This window comes from Crinia signifera, chromosome 5 (assembly GCF_055691185.1).
Source record: "Crinia signifera chromosome 5, ASM5569118v1, whole genome shotgun sequence".
NCBI classification, from domain to species: Eukaryota; Metazoa; Chordata; class Amphibia; order Anura; family Myobatrachidae; genus Crinia; species Crinia signifera.
Window position 1 is genome coordinate 239,033,198 of NC_139221.1, and position 23,474 is coordinate 239,056,671.

At 41.5% G+C, this 23,474-nt stretch overlaps 1 protein-coding gene across 4 annotated transcripts in view; it reads right to left on the reverse strand.

Moving 5' to 3' along the window:
• Positions 1–1,465: 1,465 nt before the first annotated feature.
• LRRC3B (leucine rich repeat containing 3B) overlaps positions 1,466–23,474 on the reverse strand; it is a 182,147-nt gene continuing 160,138 nt past the window's right edge. For 3 of the 4 annotated variants that reach the window (XM_083188714.1, XM_083188711.1, XM_083188712.1), the window contains one exon: positions 1,466–3,457. In XM_083188714.1, coding sequence (XP_083044840.1) covers positions 2,535–3,314 — 780 coding nt within the window. In that variant the 5' untranslated portion in view covers positions 3,315–3,457 and the 3' untranslated portion in view covers positions 1,466–2,534. Of the gene's footprint in view, positions 3,458–4,676; positions 4,812–23,474 lie in introns of those variants that run through there. The other variant, XM_083188713.1, reaches the window with a different exon arrangement.

The window sequence follows — 23,474 nt, forward strand, 5'->3', positions numbered from 1 at the left end:
ACCCTGCTTTTAAAGGACACATCATTTGATCCTACATAGTGCAATACTTGCTGTTTTGCACTTTACCTGGACACTTGGACACTTTATGGGGACTGCCTTGATTGCATCTGCACTTTACTGCAACTGCACCTTGTTTTGAGGATCTCATCTAAAGAACCAAGCCTTCTGCGGTGGTGCCGCAGACACTTCGTTTGAAGTAATAGCCCACCGCAGCATCGTTTGATGGTGAGATACAATATATTTATCCTCGAAAATTGTTAACCCAAGTCCGAAGTCCACAAGATTTGTTCGTTTGTATTCTGTATCCAATATATTTGTGTGCTTATTTTTAACCTAATAAACCCCTGTCAAATGTTTATGGTGGTTTTAATATCTTTTTGAGGAAGTTGCGCCAGGCTACAACTAAATTTGTCCATTTCTAGTATCTCTAGGAGGTGGTGTACCTCCTTTTTCTGTTGTAGTGGGCTGCACTTCCTTAAATTTATTGCGCTATCTATTCCACATACTCTGTGCATATCGATACAGCAAAGGTTTAACATCAGAGCACACAGTCCTCCTTCTTCTGTAACAATAAATACATTTCTGGAATTCAAATATTCAGTATATATGAGCTTATGTGGCCAATTTTAAAAGAATTGGCTGGAGGATGGAACAAGCCTTGTGTGCCTATAGTTAACTGTGGGTGAAGAAGATTATCATGAAACCATGAATGTTATTACAGCTGTATTATGTTTGTTATATCAGTGCAGATCACTAAAGGCATCACAACTGTCTTTTATTTGTTCAATGGGGGTTATTTAGCATGCCTTGGAAGGGTTCGAATCCGGCCCTGTTCAGATGTTGGGGCAGTCTGCGCAGGCATTTGCGCATGTGCAGACTTCCTGTGCAAACGCCTTCGGGAAAGTATCACACTCACCGAGGCTTTGACACTGGTAGGGTGTGCTAAAGGGGAGTGCTCAGCATTTTATGGCCGTTCCTATGAAAACGCTGGGCGTTCCCTGCTCCGGGCAGGCGGCTGACATCACATGACTTCAGTGACTGACCCGTCTTTGGTGGATGGTAGCGGAAATAAAAGTCAGTTTTCACTGACTTTTATTTCCAAAGGGCAAAGAAATAATTCGATGATCAGCGACCATGGAATGATTTATCTTACCTTTGGCCACATGCGAGGGGTTGTGTTCTCGAACACATCCCCTTGCATGTTACCGAGGGGATGCGGGCGGCGCTGGCGGCCAGGGGCGGGAGTTCAGCAGGGCGGCAGGCGTTTAGCCGCTCGCTAAGCAGCGAAAGTACGCTGCTTAGCAAGCAACTCTGAATCACCCCCAATCTGTGTGTGGCTATATGTTTAGGTTTCTAGCTGTAATAAAGTGACACAAACAAAACATGCTGTACAAATGCAATTAGTGAAACAATCAAAGTAAACACATAAAATCCATTATAAAAAAAAGCACCACACAGTGCCAAATGTGTTTAGATTTTTATTGATAAAAAGGCATGAAACTTGCATTACTATAATTCTTTTTATTACACATAGCATGTGAAGGGCTCCCTAGAAATTGTTCCCCGTTATGGTATATTTCCTGTTGGGGAAGACATATGGTAGTATTTTAGTAGGCCTTCCGCCTTTCGATACAGTAGCAGTAGTAAGGTGTTCTGTGGCTTACAACACTGGTGACTTTAAGCTAGAAGCACATCAGAGGCAATGTTATAATGTGCAGGTTTAAAGTCATTCCAGCATTAGTAAATTTTGTGGATTATATCATCTCTGGTGCTTAATAAGATTAATTAGCACATTGTAAATTGTTGGCTTTTTGGTATATCTGTAATGCCTGTATCCAAAGACAGCAAACCATTTAGAATTATGAATTAAATAAAGCCAAATAGTACATTGCCCCTTTTATACGTATGTCGTTGCACAGGGAAGAAAAACAAATAAAACTGTTTTCATATCATATTGAATAATAATTTCTGACTTACCGCTCCAGCCCATTGTGTTTTGTACTAAACCAATACCATATTTGCATAATGGTTTACTAACCTATAAAAATAAATCAGTTAACCCAGTTGTTTGTCATGTTCTAAAGAACAACAGATTAAGATTACTATGTATTACACAGTTCAAAGTTAAGCATTTATTTTCTTAGAAATTAAAAAAATAAATATTTTGTTATTAAATAGTGAAATGCATTCTAAGTTATGATTATATACTAAATAGGTTGATTGGAATACCATCAAAGAGACAACTGCGTACCATTCAAAGAAAAGTTATGTTATATTGTTACTCTACAGTGGCAAAAATGTAGCTACTGTATATTTTTTTTTAAAAAGGCAAAAAGGTTTACAACAAACATTAGAACTAAACTGGGTTTGTTCTAATGAAATCTGATCTATTACCAAAATTTTAGCTCCGTCTTTGATACCTTAGATCAGGAGTAGGCAGCATGTGGCTTTCCAGCTTGTTGTTGAACCAAAACTCCTATTATGTTCTGTAATCCTCTGGCAGAACCACAAAATACTTAAGCCTGCCTTAAATACTATACCACAGTGCTAATGTCTTCAGCTTCATCAGGTTTTTTTGGCCTGCTTGGCAGGGATTTCAAGTATTCCAGATGACGTCTCGCATCTTCTTGGTTTTGCCGTACATAGTATACCACATAAGATATCACCATGGTGAACCAGCCAAACATAGTGACCAACATGGCATAATCTGTTGTCCTTTTGGGAAGATTGCAAAGATCAGCATCATTAGCATTAGTCAGGAATGCCCGCCCCGCATGTTCATCCAGTACAGCTGTTTTGCAGATGACATTGCTTGCAGTCTCGTGGTTAGATGCCATGCTTCTCAGAACCTGCTGTAATGTGCAGTCACAATGCCAAGGGTTGTTAGCAATCCGGGCCCTTGCCTTCAAGTTATTGAAAGCATTTTTATGGACGCTTACAATTTGGTTATCTGACAGATCTAGAGTCTGCAGGTTCTCTGCTACACCTTTAAAAGAGTATTCATCTATAAATCCAATGGCATTTTTGGATAAGTTTAGAACTTTCAGTTGATGGAGATCTTTAAAAATCTCATTAGGGATGGAGGTTATCTGATTGGAGTCTAGGTAGAGTAAAACCGTTTCAGGAGGAATGTCTCTAGGTATTTCCTTGAGATTCGCATTACTGCAGCTGACATTTAAGCCTCCGGAATGAGAGCAAAGGCAGCCTTTGGGACACATACTGGCAGAATGAAAGCACAGTATCATTAGAACAAAGCTTTGTAGGAGTAGACACATGGAGAGAGAGCGTGCTAGCCACAGGTCTACCAAATTCATGCTTAGATGTCAGCATAATAACATAGCTACTTCTCATTTACCCAAAAGAAGTAATAAAGGATGCCCCAAAGCAAATCCGCAGCTTCATTTTTAAAATATTTCTGAATGGATGATCGTGGTGCTCATCAGTTCACGGGAAACATCTGCAATAAAAACAATAGGCGTGTTAGTTTGATTGACCTGTATTCATTATACAAAGAAAGTTCACATAAACATTTGCATGACAATTGATTATTTGTTGCTAAATAATTTCAAGCTGTATATAGAGTATACATGTAAAAGAAGTTAAAAATCAGACTGTACAGTGTACCCTGCACAGATTAGAGGGGTTGTCCATTCACTTTTTACATTCTTAAAACATTTTCACAATTTTTCAGCACTGTTTTCAAACTGAACTAAAGGCCCATACACACTGGGCGACTTTAAGCTGAAAGTCACTCAAAACAGGAGGTTTGAGCGTCTTTCAGCTCAAAGCCAACCAGTGTGTATGGCCCGGCGATGAGCACTGCTGCGCGCTCCTGCATCGTCACCGGGAAAGCCGTTCATCTGCTGGTTATAGCAGCAGAAGAGCAGCTTTCAGGACGGCTTTGCATAGCGCTCCGCTATGCAACCCATCTCCCCCCCCTGCGTCGACGCTGGGCAGGGGGAAAGCCGCTCAGTGTGTATGCACTGAGCTGCTTTCCCTGCAGCAATGATGGTCATCATCGCTGTCCATACAGGTTAGGCATAGTCGCCCAGTGTGTATTGACCTTAAGTTAAAGTGAAAATGTCTCTTGTATGCCAAATTCACTGTTCACAATAATGCCAATGCATGCCAAAGTGGGCCACATGTTCAGCACAAGCATTACTAGAACTTAATAGGTTGGGATAAAAGTAACTTTACGGAAATACATTCAACAATTCCTCTCATCGTTTATGCCAGGGTTTCTCAATTAAAAGAATTTTTTTTAGAAATAAGCCCTTTATTGAAAGTTTGCAAATTGGGGGAGATTGGCACATAAGGGGGTCAAGTATACAGTAAGAATGTCAAATTCACATTTTCTCTCTCTCACTCTCTTTCTCTCTGTATATATATATATATATATATATATATATATATATATATATATATATATATATATATATATATATATTGTTAATCAGTTTAGCTGGGTAAGCAATGATCCCACATGGATCCTTCCAGACGAAAATCCACAGAATGACCTGTTCGGATACTTAAACTTTATGCACAACATTTAAGCAAAAGACCACATATACAGTATAAGTAAAAAACAAATTGAAATCAAGATTTCCTAGAGATATTCTTCAAAACCAGAACTAAAAATGAAATTTGATGACAAAAGTCATCAAATAAAGAACTACCTGTGAACAAGTGTAAATTATGCCGTGGTTAGCTCCATAGATGACACCTCAATATGATATGCCTTCTGTATATCCTACGTCCGACTGCGGATGTATCTGCTTACAAAATGCTACATCACAGTGATTTTCTGGAAAACACTATAGCATAGCATTAATCACACACAGAGTATAGACATGCTGAATATCATTTTATTTAGCAGAAGCTGCTTGTGTGTCCTATTAATTGATAGTGATGCCAATAAGATGCATGTTAATAGAAAAAGTAGCACCCAAATATACAAAATTTACCCCAGGCGAGAAAAAGCAGGTTTCGCCTGTTTTCTTGGGGCAAATTTGATTCGCCTATTCAAACTCAGTGCAGATTTTTTGCCATGTGTATTGGAGACATTTCCTCAATTTCACATGGTTTTGGGAAATTCCCTGCTTTTTTCACCCATTTTTTGCAGCCGTTTTTGCCCATGCCAATTCACCCAAAAAATAAAAGTAAAATGTCATGGGCAAAAATTTAAACAAAAACGGGTGAAAATGCCCATGATTGAAAAGTGAAAATGCAAATCTTTTGGCCGGGATTGAATATGGCCCTAAGTGTTACCTAATCACACAACAGCATGGCGTGACTCGAAAGGCAGAAAGCATGTAAGAGGTAGATGGTTCCTTTTTCAATATTTTGAGTAACCAATTTTAGTATGAAGATAAAACTAAAACAAATGACGGTACTTGTTTCCTAGCACGGCCACACCGATTTGCATCGGGGTGATCGTGTCGGAAAAATCGCGTTGGTCGCATCGCATGCGACCAAATCGCATGCGATGCGACCGACGCGATCGACCCGATTTTTACATTGAATCAAATGTGAATAGGGTCCCTGGAACCCTATTTTACATTTGATTCAATGTAAAGTATTCCCCAGACCCCCAATTTTACCCCCTCAACGCCACCCCACGATTGACGCCAACCCGAAGCGTCGCGAGCGCAGCAAGCCCGCGAGGGGCGGCGGTGCGCGTCCTCCGACCTTTTCATAGAGGGGACGCGTATAACTTCACAGGTATACGCGTCCGCTCGCCACGCTTCGGGCTCGGTGGCTCGCTGCGCTCGTCACATTTTATGTTCTCAACTCCACGCCGACGTGGATAGTAGGGGTATGAAAAGGTCGGAGGACGCGCACCGCCGCCCCTCGCGGGCTCGCTGCGCTCGCCACGCTTCGGGTTGGCGTCAATCGTGTAGTGACGCTCACAATGGGGTTGCGTAACCCATGACGGAGCCATATACAATGTGAAATGGGTCATATTGGCCCATTTCACATTGTTTCCTATGTAAAATGGACTTAATCAAGTCCATCTCATCTTGTGCCATTATAATGGCACAAGACCGACGCGATGCTCCCGATTTCAATGTTAAAAATATTTTAACATTGAAGCCTATGGCAAAATCGCGGGCATCGCGTCGGTCGTGTCGGGGGGCCATGTTAATGCACGCGACCAACGCAAGGCCCCCGATTTTGCCTTTGCCGGCAAAATGGACCTGATTTCAAAGGAAATCGGGTCCATTGCGGGCATCGTGCACCTTAACTTTAAGGTACACGATGCCCGCGATTGTGGCCGTGCTAGGAAACAAGTACCCAAATGACAATGAGATTATTCAGAATGCTACTTTTAACTAATATACATTAACTACATATATACAGGATGGGTATGATATTCTGGTAAACGAGATGCCAAAAGTCAGAATACAGACAGTGGGATCTTGATGGCAAGTATTCTCGAAGGATTGCAGTAACTATTTTTACCCTATTCTTAATTCTACCCCTTACCCTGCCCTACACCCCCATATCCTAAACCAGTGGTGTCAAAACTCATGTCCCTCCAGCTATTGTGGAACTACAGCATGCCTTGCCACAGTTTTAGCAATCCATTATATAAAATCTGTGGCAGGGCATGCTGGGATGTGTAGTTAGCCCAACAGCTGTTGGCCTGTGAGTTTGACACCACTGGCCTAAACCTAAATATCCCCCACAGTCTAAACCTATCTATCCTTCTAGTATAGTGGTGTCAAACTCATGGCCCTCCAGCTGTACACGTCCCAGTATGCCCTGCCACAGATTTTATATAATGGATTGCTAAATCTGTGGCAGGGCATGCTGAGACCTGTATTTCCGCAACAGCTGGAGGGCCATGAGTTTGACACCACTGTTCTAGTACATAATCCCAAGGATAGCACTTAGTATATGTTAGGATTCTGACTGTGGGAATCCTGCAGCTGGTATTGTGACCGCATCCCATATTTACTATGTGTGTATACAACTAATTATGATATATGGTAAACTAAGCATCCAGGAAATTCATGAGACAAAGAGCAGTTGAATTGTAGTTTGCTGGATATTGCTTTGCTTACATAATTGCTGCAAATATAATGTGTTTGGTCATGTTGAAGCCATATGAATTTTCTAAGCTTCCAAATGTTTGTGCTTGTTAATTAAGTTCCAGCAATGACAGTTATGTTCTTCCTTATGTTTCTTCTCCAAAGACATTAGACACATTAGTTTCACAGCTAAATGCACAGTGATCAATATTTACATGTGCTTACATTTAACTCCTGCCCTAAAACACACATTACAAACAAAGGCACAAGCCACAAATCGGGATCGAAAAGAAAGTACCGGCACGTCGCACTTAAATATACCCGTAAGTGTGATTCTCCACGGTGGTATACCAGGCAAGTGTACCCTAAATATTTCTACAATGAAAGAATGGCTCCTTATTTGAACAAGGTTTAGAATACCTCCCAACAATAACAGTATATTATAGGTATTATATATCATATAAATGAAATGATATAATGTTATGGTGTCTTGATCAGATTGCCAGGCAGCAGGAAGACGTGGGAAACAAGATTTGAACAGAGAAGTAATTTTTTTTTAATTAATAAATTCAAATTACAATATGTCTACTAAAATGCTTCTCATTCAAGACTTGTTTGTCTGATAGCATGACTTAAGGGAACAAGAAGGGCATTCTGCTATTGGTACTTTTACCATAACTGCACTTTGAAGCGAATGAAAGGGTAATAAAATGGGTATTAGGAAATGGAAGGGGCATAATAGGCAGACCAATGCTTCAAAAGAGCCAGGCATCCCTTCAGATATGTTAATTAACCCCTATCACAAAATGCCAATGATGAAGCACCATTCCCCTACTGATGAAGCACTATTGTGTCTTAGCTGTCCCAGTATTTGCAATTATTTAGCTATACACATACATATTTATCCTACACTGACATAGGAAAACATGAACATGTAAACGTAGACCTAAACATGATTCCTGTATCAAGACGATCACTCACAAACTGCGACAGGGACGTTCACTATTGGTGGGCTGAAGCTGACTTTGCATTTTTGGATTTTCATGCTTGTACACCGTATTAAAAAACAAACAAACAGATGATTGATTTTAATCTCCCCTGTGCAGAAATATTTCATAAGAATCCGTGTTACATATACAGTAAGTCAGCATGAGAAAACATAATTAATAGTGAAAGCTCAAAAGGGAATTTAACAACATCCGTTTAATAATTTGGAAATGTCAAATAGAATATACAGCACTGCACACGTTATATAATCTACTGTACCTTTACAGTACGGAACTATTGCTTGTCTGGCATGTGGTGTGATAAATTATAGTGGTAATAGGTTTTTTTTATTAGGCTTTTTAACTTTAATTATTTTAACACCCAATTGACACAATTTTAAGCAATGAGTGGGGTAAGTGAACGAAAAGTAAGAAAATGTGAAATTATTCTATTTATTCTATTGCTGAAAGTGGCAATCAGATTTATTTTGTGCATAATGCATTTTTCTTATTAATAATGAACTTTCTTGTAACAGTATTCCGTTTCCCAAATATAACATATTTTGTTATACTGCAGTCATACCCCACTGTCATTTTCATGTCAGTATCTGGCTAAACCATACATATAAATACAGTTATATAAATACACCACTTTTACCTTATTCCTATAGCATGGTTCCATTGCTTACTTAATTCCATCTACTGTATATAACATATATACTGCATACAGTAGGGACAGTATACATATTTAAATTAATCCATGGTAAAATAATTACAATGCATGACACAAAGCCAATAAAGCAAAGGCTCAAAAAACAGGAATGCTAAAGTAAGAACGCATCATACCAAATACAGTAAAGGCAGATATAACCCAAATAAGGAGGTTATCATCATCATCCGTATAGTATATACATACATGATAATCATAATACATGATAAAGCCTGCTTCTTTCTTGAGTGCCTCTACAAAATAGATCAACGGTAATCAACTGGAAAACCATGGCACACATCCAACTGGCAGTGGCATCAATGGCATCATAAATAAAAGAGTGCCAGGTGTGTTCTAACTTTTTTTCCTAATAAATTGACCAGCATAGCTCTGTAATGTGCCAGCTGGAATTTAATTGATTCCCCTAAAGGCTGTGTGTGCAACCCATCATTTTGGAGAGCCAAATATAAACTTGAACAAAGAGGAATTGATATTAACATGTGATATTGGAAGTTGTAAATATGCACAGGTTTTTTTTCTCCAAATATGCTGTTATGTATTAGCAGCAGTACAATATAAAGCAAAACATTAAACTCCACACAGGCATATGCATTCATCCACACTCACACCACTTATCTAAAAAGAACGACACGGACAACTGAGTTGGGATTAAAGGGGACAGCTTATTTGAGCAGGGCGGCCTATTTAAACGGACTAAAAATTTACTTCCCTGCTCTAGCTAAGGTGGCGGGTAAAGAATGGTTGCATGAATCAAATAAATTTACATTTGCTAATAAAAATAAGTGATAAAAATAATAAAGATTCAAATCTAAGGGCCTATTGCCCTTTTGCCCCGCAACGGCCAACTGCCAGCGTCCTTGGCAACAGAAATTACACGGACTCCAAAGAGGCCATCTGCCTTTGCCCCTGACCTTGCATTAACAACACTAAGGCAAAGCTCCTCACTGTGCCCGTCTCACCAATATAATGTTTCATTCTGAAAGGAAATGGCCTTATGTGTGATGACCATGCCACCTTCCTGAACTACAGCCCTACCGACCACAGAGTTTATCCTCCTCCTGACCAGATCGATGGCCCCTGGACTATCAGTGTCCCTCCAAACTCTCCTAGGACTATGCTTGACCAAAAGAAGGTGCAAAAACTCCATTCCCTTATCAAGTCCACCAACAGATTCTTAATTTCAAATCAATATTCAAACCTGAGTCATGGGTTAAGTCGTTGCCCCCCAAATAAATTACTACAAAAAGGGGGTAACCAAATTGCCTAGCCGACTCATACAATAAGTCACGCAAAGCAGACCATCTCATCCCCCTCCGCCCTAACCATCGGATGACTTGCACCTCAGGGAAGCGCTCGACATCCGCAGTGATCGATGACAAAGATAACCAATAAATATAAGAATGGCCCACCAGCCAAATAATATTGGTATCAAGACGGCGACCTGTAATTCAAAATAATGAAAGACCATTAATAAAAATATCAACCTATAACATATTATAGGGGAGAACATTATCCCAGGGAGATACCCATAATGATGATTTTAAAATACTATATTAGATTCAATTGACTAATTGGGGGTATGTTGTATGTGACCTATTTAAACTCATATAAATCCCGCATAATTACAATAAAATCTATGCACTAAAACGTTGTAATTAAGGGGGGGGGGATGTGGGTCGCCCAATTTGACTTGAGGCAAAAAACACAAAGCTTCCAACAGCTGGAAACAGCCAAAGTTAAAACTGGTGGTAACCCAAAAAATTCCTCAAGGCTCTCCAAACCCTAAAGCGCATTTGAGCGAGCGGCTAATCCTCAAAGGGGTGCACCGGTGGATGAGGGCCTGATGTAATGTCGAAACACACCAGACCTCCATCTTCCCAGTGCCCAGATGTCGACTTGAGACCAACCCGCCGACGCAAATTGATATTTAGTGACCCATCGATGTGTATCAACCAGCCATGACCGGGCAAGTCCGGCGATCACTGCCTCGACCCAACCGGACCCACTGTCCCCTGCCAACTACATCCGTCTTGGAGCACTGAATCTTGCACGACAAACCGTCGGGGTGTACGTCGACATGACACAAAAGCATAGGCGAATCCGCTGACCTGGTTGCGGACACCAGTTCGCCCACTCTAAATGCACCATGAAAAGCCATAGCAAAGGCAAGTCTGAATAGCCGAACCTCGTGGTCAGAAGAGCAAATCACCCTAAAGGTGGCCATACACACACAGATTTATCTTCAGATCTGGCTGGTTGGAACAAAAACATGGTTATGGATGAGAGCAAATGACAGTTGACCATTTGCTTGGAAATGCTGGAAAACTGACAAACTGTCTCTCATCCATAACCATGTTTTTGTTCCAACCAGCCAGATCTGAAGATAAATCTTACTAGTGTATGGGCACCTTTAAAGACCTAGAGATCTGGCACAATCGATTACCATCAATTGGCTGTCTCCTATCAGGCGTAGCTGGATATGTTCGGGCCCATCCCTTAAACATCCTGGAAAGAAAGACTTAGTGAAATCTCTCTTACCTCCAAGACACAAAAAGAACGAAATGCCTGCCAACATGCGCCCGACCTAGCTTCGAGACTTACTTTCAGAGTGCAGTTGCCAAACGAAAGCAAGAATAAGCTTTTTCAAATTCTTACCTCCTGCGCCCTGCTCAAGAACAAACTTGTTCCATCACTCCCAAGCGCCCAGATAAGCCTGAAAGGTTGCAGGTGATAGAGAATGAAAAGCTAAGTCTTCCTTCCCTCTTCTGGCACCTGCCACAAAAAAGATGGACATGGCTCACTTGTCATGCAGGCGAAAGGCGCAAGCCGCCTAAATCGATCCCACTCAAAATGAGACAGGGCTTCGGCAACTGGTTATGAACGCCAGGTACTTGCTTGTTTGCCGAGCAAAGCATTACCATATATGCTAGAATACGCAAAACGGGTAATGATGTGGACTTTTGGTGATTTATACCATAAACCACCCCCAAGTTGTCACACCAAAAGACAACCTCTTTGATCCGTAAGCTACCGGACCAAAGTTCTAAGGCAACCATTATTGGAAAAATTTCCAACAATAGCATGTTTTTAACTAAGTCGTCTTGAATCCAATGATCCGGCCACTTCTCCGCATACCAACGACCCGCAAAGAAATCACCAAACCCAGAGGAACCCGCCGTGTCTGTAAACAATTTGAGTATGGAATTTGCAACTGCACGTGCCTGCCAAATGCACACTCCATTAAAATTGGTCATAAAACATTCCAAAATATTCAAATCATGTTTCATTTCTGAAGACAAACACAGGAAATGATGTGGCCTGCGAATCCCTACAGTAGCTCATTCTAGTTTTCTGCAGAAGATTTTACCCATGGGTATAACGCAGTACGCAAAATTAAACAGGCCCAATAGAGATTGGGCCTGCCTAAATGTAAGTTTTGCTGCCGCTAAAGCATAAAGTATTTTGTCATGTAGATGATGCACTTTATCAATTGGGAGCCTACACAAACCAGCCTCAGAGTCTATCTCAATTCTGAGATACACAAGTCGTCTAGTAGGGCCTTCAGTCTTGTCCTCGGCCACTGGGACCCCGAAATCCTTGAAAAGACTCAGAATCTGAAGGACCCACAAAAAGAAAGTAATCAAGATAATGAGTGATACCTGTCGCCCCAGTCACGTCCTGTAAACACCATTGCAGGAAGGTACTGAAACGTTCAAAATATGCACACAAAATGGAACAACCCATGGGTAAACCTTTATCCACATAAAAACAGTCATTAAGCTTGAACCCCATAAACTTGAAAGCCGACGGATGCAAGGGAAGAAGCCTAAAAGCAGATTCTACATCTAACTTGCACATAAGGTCGCCATGACCGTGGCTCCGCACAAGCATCAGAGCATCTTCAAATAATAAATAATTAACACAACATAATTGTTCCGCAATAGCATCATTGACGGAAGCCTCTCGGACAAGAAAGGTGCTGAATAAGCCTAAATTTTTCTTGCACTTTTTTGGGCACGCCAATGGGGGACAAAATCAAGCGATGTGATTTTACTACAGAGAATAGCCCTGTACGCTTAGAGCGTACTAGGCGCCCTTCTAGGAAACAAGTAATATATATATATATATATATATATAGGGGGGGGGGGGAGGTGCGGCACTCCGGATCAATAAAGTCAAATATATTCAGAAAACGCTTCAGTTGTATTAGCCAACTTTTTTCAAGTCATACATTCTCCCCCCCCTCCCTATTTCGCTTACCTGTGAGGGCACTGGACAAAGTTATTCGTTGGTCACTGGGAGTGCCGGACCTTGGACATTTATATATATATATATATATATATATAGGTCTCAGCTAGTGAACAATCAGCGGCACTCCAACGGACTTGTGATAGCAAAATTTAATGCACAATGTTGACCGACGTTTCGGGGTTAACACTCCCCGTTTTCAAGGTGTACAAACACCTTGAAAACGGGGAGTGTTAACCCCGAAACGTCGGTCACCATTGTGCATTAAATATTGCTATCAAAAGTCCGTTGGAGTGCTGTTGATTGTTCACTAGCTGAGACCTGCATTTCCCCATCCAGAAGGCACCTGCGGCAGCTGCACCATCAAACGGGAGTGCCGGGCTGACACACTCGGTGTATATATATATATATATATATGGTACTTGTTTCCTATGCTAGCAGGGCGCCTAGTACGATGCGATGCAATTTTTTAATGTAATTTATTCACTGCTCTGTTGGCCCCAGAGGATCGCATCACACCTCCCGCAAAATCCCATGTGATTTTATAGATTGCGATGCCATGCCATTAGCTATACACTTGTATGACATACAATGAGGTTTTAGTCACCCCCCCCACTATCCACACCACCCCGAAGCGTGGTGAGTGCAGCAGCCCCGCGAGGGGCGGTGGAACGCGTCCTCTCAACCTTTTCATACCCCCACTATCCACATCGGCGTGGAGTTGCATTTATATATTGTGGCGAGCGGGCTTGGTGGCTTGGTGGCTCGCTGTGCTTGCCACACTATATAAAATCAACTCCACGCCAACGTGGATATGAAAAGGTCGGGAGGGCGCATTCCACCGCAGCCCGCCACGCTTTGGGGTGGCGTGGATAGTGGGGGGGAGGGCAGTAAAACCTCATTGTATGTCATACAAGTGTGTAGCTAATGGCATGCCATCGCACCCTATAAAATCGCATGGGATGGCGGGGTTTTACCGCATTTTCCCCTTAGTACATCCCGCCCCGTTTCTGCACTTGGTTTGTGCACAAAACCACATGGTTAAAGTCCTCTGATTCAAACTCTGTTTTTTATGTCTTTTAAAAATTAAAAAGAGGTATTGCACTATATTGTGTTTTCCTATCCTTTTTTAGTGGCCACACTTTTAAGAAGAAGTAAGGAAGGATCTATTGGTGATGGATTGTGTCCCTCCACTAAGCGCATGTGTCTGCTAAATTTAGTAGACATATTTGATTGGTACGAGTTATACATTTTGTTCAACACCTTTAAGAACATTTAAACGTTACAATATTACACTATTGTGTTTCTCCTCTTTTTCTTTTGGGTCAATATCCCGGAAAGAGAAAGGAGAGCTTATTTACATCCAGAGCCCAGGGAGCTGTCTGATTTTTCTTGTTGGTATTGTATGTTTCTGAAGTGGTTCTTCATCTAATCAGTACGGCACCCAGAGCTGCTTATAAGCACATGGTAGATTGATCTTAAACCCAAAGTTTTTCTATACCTGAACTTAAGAGTTAGTTCATTGCAAGCCTTTAGGGAAGGGTCATAGTGTTATAGAAGCACTCAGCCCTGATTGGCTCTATACTCTACTTTTACAAATTTTTTAAGACAGAACCATGCACAGTTCTCAAAGATCTGTGAATGGTTCTGTCAAAGTCGCAACTCAGAACCTGGTCAATTTTTTTGTGATTTTTGGGAACCTTTACCAAAAACCGCACCCTATTACATTTGCGAGTTGTATACTTTATAATGGGAAAACATCTGGATGTGAATTGAAGTGTGACCAAAAATCGGCAGGTCAAAATGTGCAAATTTCGTGGCAAAAAAGTGAGATTGTTACCGCAATTTGCACCCTATTAAATGTGCGATTTTCGGAAAATGTGCGAATTCTGATGTTTTTGACCAAAAAACTTAAATTTTTTCTTTCCACCTCACTTCCTCTCTCTCTGCTGATAACATCAACCTCTCTTTTGTCCAACATTTGCAGAATAGACACTTCTATAAAATGTGCAGTGCCACCATGACTTCATACAACTGGACACACCTATCTTGTACCCCAAATTAATCTCTCATCGGCTCAAGAGTCACAATCTCTAATGTAATACTTATTGTTGCCACCACCAGCCCTATTTAACAACAATCCCCATTGTGTTATACTGAGTGAATACAGAAAATATTTTTAAAGAAGCAATCCTTAATGATTTAAATAAAGCACTGATATTTTTTAAAAATATATTTTTTCATGAAGAATTGACAATGTCCTCTTCCATGAAGATATTTATTTTTAGTAAATCAAGGTGATGTGAGTTATTTTATTGCTGCAATAAGTGATGATGAAAATCGTACCTGTTGCCATTTTTCTAACAAATAGAGCCAAAGTGTACAGACAGCCACCTATTCTATTGTCCCTCTATGGGGGTCATGGACATGAGGGCAAATAGCCCATGCAAGCCGGGATTCCGGCTGTCAGAGAAATGACTGTCAGAATCCTGGCTGTCAGTGAGTCATCCGATGCCCATAAGGTTTTACCGAACCCTTGGCAAAACTTTAACCTACTGCCGCCCCTCCCGTATACTGCCATTACCCACTTTCCAGCCCCTCAAGGCAAAGTGTGAAAGTGTTGTCTTAGAAGTTCCAAAGTCATCACCTGTTTTAGGTACAACAAGGATGTCTTCCTCATAGATATCCTTCATTTTGTGATGTGCAGACTCAGTGGCACCATAGCCCTAATAGCGTGGCACCATAATTAGCTACCAAACTGTAGAGAGGGCCTTGCCTGTATGCAGAGTTGTACAGTACACCTGTGTAGTATCTGGATACTCGGTTTGGTACTTGGCATTCTTATCAGTGCCTACACTTGTTATGACTTGCAACAGGGGTAGTTATGCTTCTGTCCAACAATGTTCAGCCCATAGATGCATGCACGTGCCCTTACTGAGCTTTGCATCTATTGCAGCCCATTCCCCCCTCTTCAGTCTTATGCAGGATACAACTGAAATGGAAACCCCCCAGCACAGAATGGACTTTCTTACATTTCAGCACACTGAAAAGCATGCAAGATACATTTTGCAAACAGGATTAGTTCCCACTGAGCTTTAAGGCACTTGTTTTGCTGATATATAGAAAATAATAATTTACTGACTTCTATATTTAGATCACTTGATCTATTGGGTTCTCAAAAAGTTGATAAATATTATGTAGGAGATAACACCCCTGCCGTTTCCAGTATGTACATGTATTCTGAATGAAAAGCACAAGGCATCTGCATCTATTATGTGTGATTGCCAGGAGAAACAGACCACCTCTCTTTTATAATGAATACATTGTTCTGAAATATCAAAACACAGTGGAACATTGCTTTTTTAATAGAATCCACATAAAACAGATACACTCATAGGAAGGGGCCTATTTATCAAAGGCATAAAAAGATGAAGAAAATTAGACATGCTGAGTTCTTTTTGCTTCGTTTCATATAAAATACAACTGGATTTATAATGTGATTATATACTATAGAACTGCACAGTGGTGGATTTTACATTTGGGCTGCAGCCCACCTATTAAAATCCACCACCTCAGTTAGTCAATTGCAGTCAGTGATTGACCGGCTTTACTGTCACTACCAGTGGCTTTCCAACAGGCAGCCCCAGAGGAGTTACTTTCTACCTCTGGATCTGCCAGGCAGTGCTGCAGAAGGAGTGTAGTGTGTCCCATGGGCTACATTTGATGCAATCCATAGAAGACATTGGCCCTGTGTGAACAAAGGGGCTGATGCAAATGGACCAGAATAAGGTCCTATTTGTAAATATCTGTACTAACACATATTGATTATACATATATTTACAACTTGAATACATCTACACAATGGGGCAGATGTACTAAGCCTTAACAAGAGATAAATGCAAGGGTGATAAGGAGAGATAAACGTCCAACCAATCAGCTCCTTACTGACTTTTTTCAAACACAGCCTGTAACATGGCAGTTAGCAGGTGATTGGCTGGGCGTTTATCTCTCTTTATCACCCTGGCATTTTTCTCTTGTAAAGGCTTAATATATCTAGTCCCAATGAGAGATCTTGTTAAGATTTATTGAAAACCCTTGTATTTATGTACATGATACAATATTTATATAGACTTATTAACATCATGGATGGAAATAGACAAACACCTTGAACAAATAACAGTTACTGTAGCATGCAGTCATCCCAGTGCTGCAACCATGTTTGCACACTGATTCCAAATATTAGGAGATATGCCATTTCTGTGGTATTTAATTACACAAAATAAATATTTGTATTACTGTATACTAGTTTATACTAGGTATACTCAGTGACAGATGGGCCCTTTGATAAATTTTGTTAGTACAGCATGATAATGTACCAGATTTACAGCATAACAATAATGTACTATAGAGAATACCCCATAGTCCTGTGCAGTATAGGGTAGCATAAGTAAAATCTATACTTCAAGTGTAGAGTTGGGACCCTGGGCCCTAGAGGAGGGGGAGGGGGCAGGTAGTGGGGCCCTCACAGGCTTTTCCATGGGTGGGCCAGTCTTATACTGAGTGCAGGTCATGAATATGGGATATGCATCATTAAGGCCACTAGTAAGATACTCAGAGGGCCCTAAAAATCAGAGAAGGATTTCTTATGTACAGGTCTCAAGTACTCCCATTGGACGAAGTCGCTGATAGGGTGGCAGGTATTGATTACCAGGGTCTGAGATTTTCCCAAGGAGCCTTAGCCAAGGAGTGTAACATGTCCCCTAGCACCAGGGCCCATGAGATATCTGAATGGCCCTTCCTGTGGTCATGATTTACGGAGCTTCTCAATACTGCATATATGAATTCATCTATTGTACTAATTGTTCCAGTTTATTCCTCAAAAAATCAATATGTTGGCACATATTCTTTTTTTACTGTAATTGAGTTTGTATTAAAGTGTTCTGTTTGCTTAAAAAAAATAGCCATAATGTACGATGCTTTCTTAAAAATGGCCCCTAGTGGCAATGTTTCATTGGTTATAGTATGCTGGGCTGTAATATCACGAAAACTGACACTGCATTTTATTTTTTGATGTAGTGTAAATCCCATGTTACTAGAAGCATATCTGAAATGTAATATAGCTACATGGTGCTGACCTGCGTGTCGCATTCTGTATATGGTAAGCAGCATGGGAAACATCTGTGCCGAATAACAGAAACCCTTTAAATTCAGTAAATGAAATATGCACATAGTATATAAAACAAATAAGGATGTGTTGTTGTAGCATTCCCATCAGATTTTAAATGCCATAATATAATGTTGAGAAATATTGTTTTCATATGCATAGATTCATGTTGACGCTAGTGAGCAGTTCCTTCATTCACCTTCTGTCTCATAGGGCTCAATTCAAACCCGATCATTGCTGTGTGAACTTGCATAGTGGGCAATTATCGATACACTGCGATATGCATCAGTCACATGCGTATGGGCCACAATGTGTGCGCGCTTTGACTTCTAGCGAAGAAATCCTGCTAATTTTTAGCTTCGCTGGCCATTCACAAGGTGATTGACATGAATCCGGCATCTGGGGGTGGTGACAGTCTTCATGGGAGTGCCAAGAAAAATGCAGGCATGACAGTAAAACCGCCAGGTGAGCTTAGGATAATGAAGGCGTGCCCGAGTGTTTTAGGGCTGGGTTTGTGATGTCAGCTCCAGCCTCAATCAGGCTTTTATCGCAGCCGCCGAGTAAGTCCCTGCCCATTTTTAGTCTGCGATGAGTGGTTACCAGTGGAAAATCATTTGTTGGCGAGCATCTTTCTAATGGATTGTGATATATACGCTCGGCTGTGAAGTCTTTGCTAGGCAGGATTTCGATATAGCGGGGCAGCGTCTCCCTGTTCGATCAGGTCTGCTTCGGAGCCATGGTCTACTATAGCATTGTTCAAATTGTAAGTAAAATAAAGTATACACTGGAAAAACATATAACAAATAGTCAAGCTTGCTAGAGATCTTGTTTATGACCCCAAATGCTTTAACCTCTTGGTATTTTATAGTGGAAAAGAAATACTACTGGGAATAATTAAATGAGGGCTGATCCAAATCAGAACAAAGCAAAGATAAATTGTAGGGTTCTGTAAAGAACAAAAAGATTTGTGTGCAGTACTGCAATGTCAAAATGAAATTGATAATATTATGTATGCTGGATGCAAGATTGAAGAGTTATAGTTACGGGAGGGGTGAGGGTATAGATAGGTATCTATCAAGATCTTTGAAACAAAGAATATGGACCAAATGTTTTTGTGTATTCTCTGTGCAGATTTCTACTTCTGATCATAGCTCTGCCCACTCGCACCATTTTTCCAAGATTTGTGGACCTGTAGGGACTAGGGAGGGGGTCACTGGCTGGAGAGCTGTGATAGGCACAGATCTCTTGCAGCTGGTGACAGGTGAACCAGAGCTAATGGTCACAACTTCAAGTGAGGCTTCCTAATCTGAATGTGTCACAGGCTAATCCCTCCTAGATCAATTGGTCAGGCTCCTCTTAGAACATCCGCTATTATCTTTCAAACTTTATACTGCAAGTTAGAAAGGATCTCCCTGTTGACATAAATGCCCAGCACGTTGGCATCAGCATGAACCATACAAACTGCAGTCAGTATGCCAGCATTTGGTATACTGGCTGCAATCTGAACACCGAATGCTGACATCCCAAATGGTGAGTATGCAGGAAGCAACAGCGAAGGGGGAGGGGGGGTAGGTTTAGGCATTAGTGGGGGACTTAGGGTTAAGTTATGGGGAGGGGAAGATTAGGCTATTAGGCTGCAAAGAGGGGAGGTTAGGCATTTACAACAGGGGTTAGGGTTAGGCTGCGCGGTGGGGTTTTAAGCAACAGGGTCAGGCTGTGGGGGTGGGATGGTTGGGGTTATGGGGAGAGGGTTAGGATATATAATTACTATGGGTGGCTTGATTGACATAAAAATGCAATGTAATGAAATCTAAAATCATAAAATATAGCAAGGGAGGCAAGTTGAAATAGAAAGTCCTAAAACATTTTTCTGAATAAACAAGAGCAAAGACATTGATGGTCAATATATAGGACCATCGATTATCACTACTGTCACCATTTCACCTTGTTCATGTACTGTTAGCGAAAGCACAACCTCCCTCTACCCTCGCTTAGAACCCTGTGCTGGCCCACCTGCTAATAACAGGCAGCTGTAGCTACCTGTAGTGGGTACCCCACTTATTGTCTAGGGCTATTATTATTATTATCCTTTATTTATAATGGGCCTCAAGAGATCCGTAGCACCCAGTTACAGAGTACATAAACGAATATGCAAAGCAGGAAACAGTGAAAGTTGTATACAATAGAGGACATGTACAGCATATAAACACACTGAAATGAGTATCAGGGAGGCAGAAAATCACAGTAGCAGTAACGCTATGCCGCAAACAACGACGGAAAAATACACATTTGTATGATCTCACTATTCAAGTTTTATATAGAAATTTAATTTTATTACAATTACCTAGAGGTAACCTAAGATATACCATCATCCTATATGTTGATAATGTCATCCTCCTTCAGCAACACACTGTATATTTGCATTGGTTTTAATAAATTATAGTGATATGGTGTATGAGATAAGGTGTATTAGCGTATTGGTGCTATGGCACTGAGGCATCAAAGGGTCATAAGGGGGCAATTAAGCATATAAGGGGCATGAGGGGGCACTTACAGTATATCAACAGCATATAAAGGAGAATATGTGGAAATCTGAAAAATAAAATGGTGGTAGTCTTAATGCAGTTTTGGCCATGCCCCTTGTAGGGATTTTGAAAATTAACAACTGGTAACCCAAGTTATGGCTGTGTATTTCCATCAGCCAAAACTAATCACATAGAGTGTTGATGATGGAAAAGCTCCAATAAATTTCAGTATTTAAGCTAGAATGTAGTACCAGTTACACCTGGGCCTCTTGAGACTGGACTGTATTATCAACATACTGTAGGAAGAGATGTACAAAAATGTATCTATAGCTGCAAATTTGAACACTCCCCACTCTCAGTACTTTAGTACAAGGACACAACAATCAGGTGCACATCAGTCAAACATCCACCTTTTTCACTTGCAGCATTGCCACCGAAAGGAAAACACCAGAGCCATGGTAACAGTCCCAAGATGTGATATGTCTCCAAAATGGGTACAACACACCTGCGTTTCTGCCACCAGTCCTCCATTGCCTCGCTGAAATGGTTCCTGACAATCATAATTCCACTCTGTGACCAACATCATAAGACCATTGAATGACTTTCACACTGGCCACAACTTTCAGGGCAGAAATGAAAAACAGACACATCAGGTCTGCTGCTGACATCACAAGCTTATCCCTAACAGGCCTAGGCACACCTGCATTTTCCATGTCTCTTCCAAGAAAACCTCCAAATTCTACCCCCACATGTCCACTGCATGTCTATCACGGCGCGTACAGTCAGCAAACAGAAAAAGTAGCAGGACTTGATCACAGCCGGGCATTGCACACGCACATTGTGGCCAATACGTATGTGCAGTTCATAGATAATCAGCCACCACACTCATTTTGCGGCCCTGCGGCCTCGGGACCGTAGACCAGGAATTATTGAACCAATTTAGGTTCGATATTGTTAAATGTCCGATTTGTCTGCAACAGTATTTTAGAAAGTCAGGCAATGTAGTAGCGTATGTAGTAGCGTATGAGTTTATTAAAAGTCGGATGCTTTTGGGCTCCAAATAATAGGATCTAGATCAAAAAAGAAAGGGGGACAGCAGATCTATTGTGCAATCTGAAGTAGCCGCGTGGACAAGGTGAAGAAATGTCACTCAACCTTAAGCAATAATGGATACAATAACAAAAATTATCACCTGTCACTCACAACTTCAAATTATAAATGGTAAATAAATTGTGATAAATGTCTTTTTTAAATTTTTTCAGCCTGACATTCTTTGAATCATTAATCACATCAGAATGGTCCCCCACTCTGCCTCCATTCACTCTATGTCCCCCAGCCTGCCCCCATTCACTGTATGTCCCCCAGCCTGCCCCTCCTTCATTGTATATCCCCCATTCACTGTGTTACCCACTCTGCGCCCATTCACTCTGTCCCCCAGCCTGCCTTCTCTTAATGTCCATCAGTGCCTCCATTCATTGTATGTCCCCAAGCCTGACCCTCCTTCACTGTATGACTCCCATTCACTGTATGACCCCCATTGCCTATGTACCCCACTCTGCCCCTGCTCCATCTTCTCTGAATGGCCATCACTGCCTCCATTCAATGTATGTCCCCCACTCTGCCCCCTCCCTTCTCTGTATGTTTCCCAGCCCCTTGTGTGAGCCAGAGGAAGGAGAGGCAAAGCAGGCACTGCAAGGACAGGAGATGCTTGGGCTCACGCTGCTGCCCTCCTCCGCTCTGCATGTTACGGCAGCAAGCTTCCCCCTTACTGCCCCCCTCCCCAAACACTGCTGTCACTGTGATTGTGGAGTAGGGTTATATACGATTGCAGCAGCAGGGGTAGGACGCCAAACACATCTGACTGTGGCGGCCGGCACCTACTCACTGCAGCAGACAGCAAGGTAAAGGTGCGCTCACCGGGGCCCCACCTTTAGTGTCCTGTGCTGTGCTTCCCACATCTGATGCTCTGCCCGCTTCCAGCTGGAGGCCGCTTGAAATGACAGCATGGGCCGCAATTGGCCCCCGGGCCTGACTTTGGACATGCCTGTTCTAGAAGATAACAGATAGTATCTGATTGATTGGCCATAGCAACATCCCATGTTAAATAGAACTCCCATCTTAGTAAATTTAATTCATTGCCTCAGCTATCACCTGGCAGCTAGCAGCAGACTGAATATGGCTCATTTATGTTAAATGGCTTTAAGCATACTTTAAGTGTACAGTATACAAAACTTAGCCAAGTCATTCAATAAAATCTGGAAGCCCTAGCTTACCCAATATAGTTTGTTGCTTTAAGCCCCATACACACGGGGGAGATATATTGCTCAGCAATATATTGCTAGTTTTGGGATCAATTGTTACATGTGGATTGGTGAATAAGGAAGTTTGGATAAAGAAAATGCTATGTGTACATAGGGACCAACACTCAGGTCAGTGTGGTCCAATAGAGAAACCCACTGGGATTCCAGTAGAACTTGTGGATAATAAAGAGGAAACCTACTCACAAGTCACTAATTGGTTAATCAGCGCCGGTTTTTGTTCTTTTTTATGTGTGAATATATTGCTCTGTGTCTCCTGTTCATCAGCGACCAGAGATGGTCGCTGATGAAAAAGAAACTGCCAGGGGGGGGGGGCGGCAGTGGAAATCAGCTGGTCGCAGGAGCATGTTCCTGCGAGCAGCGATCACTGCAAGGGTAAAAACGTGAGCGCGCACCCAGCGATATATCGCTGGTGCACACTCCCATCGCGAGCAATATGGTCGCTCAGTGACCATATTTCCCGCGATAT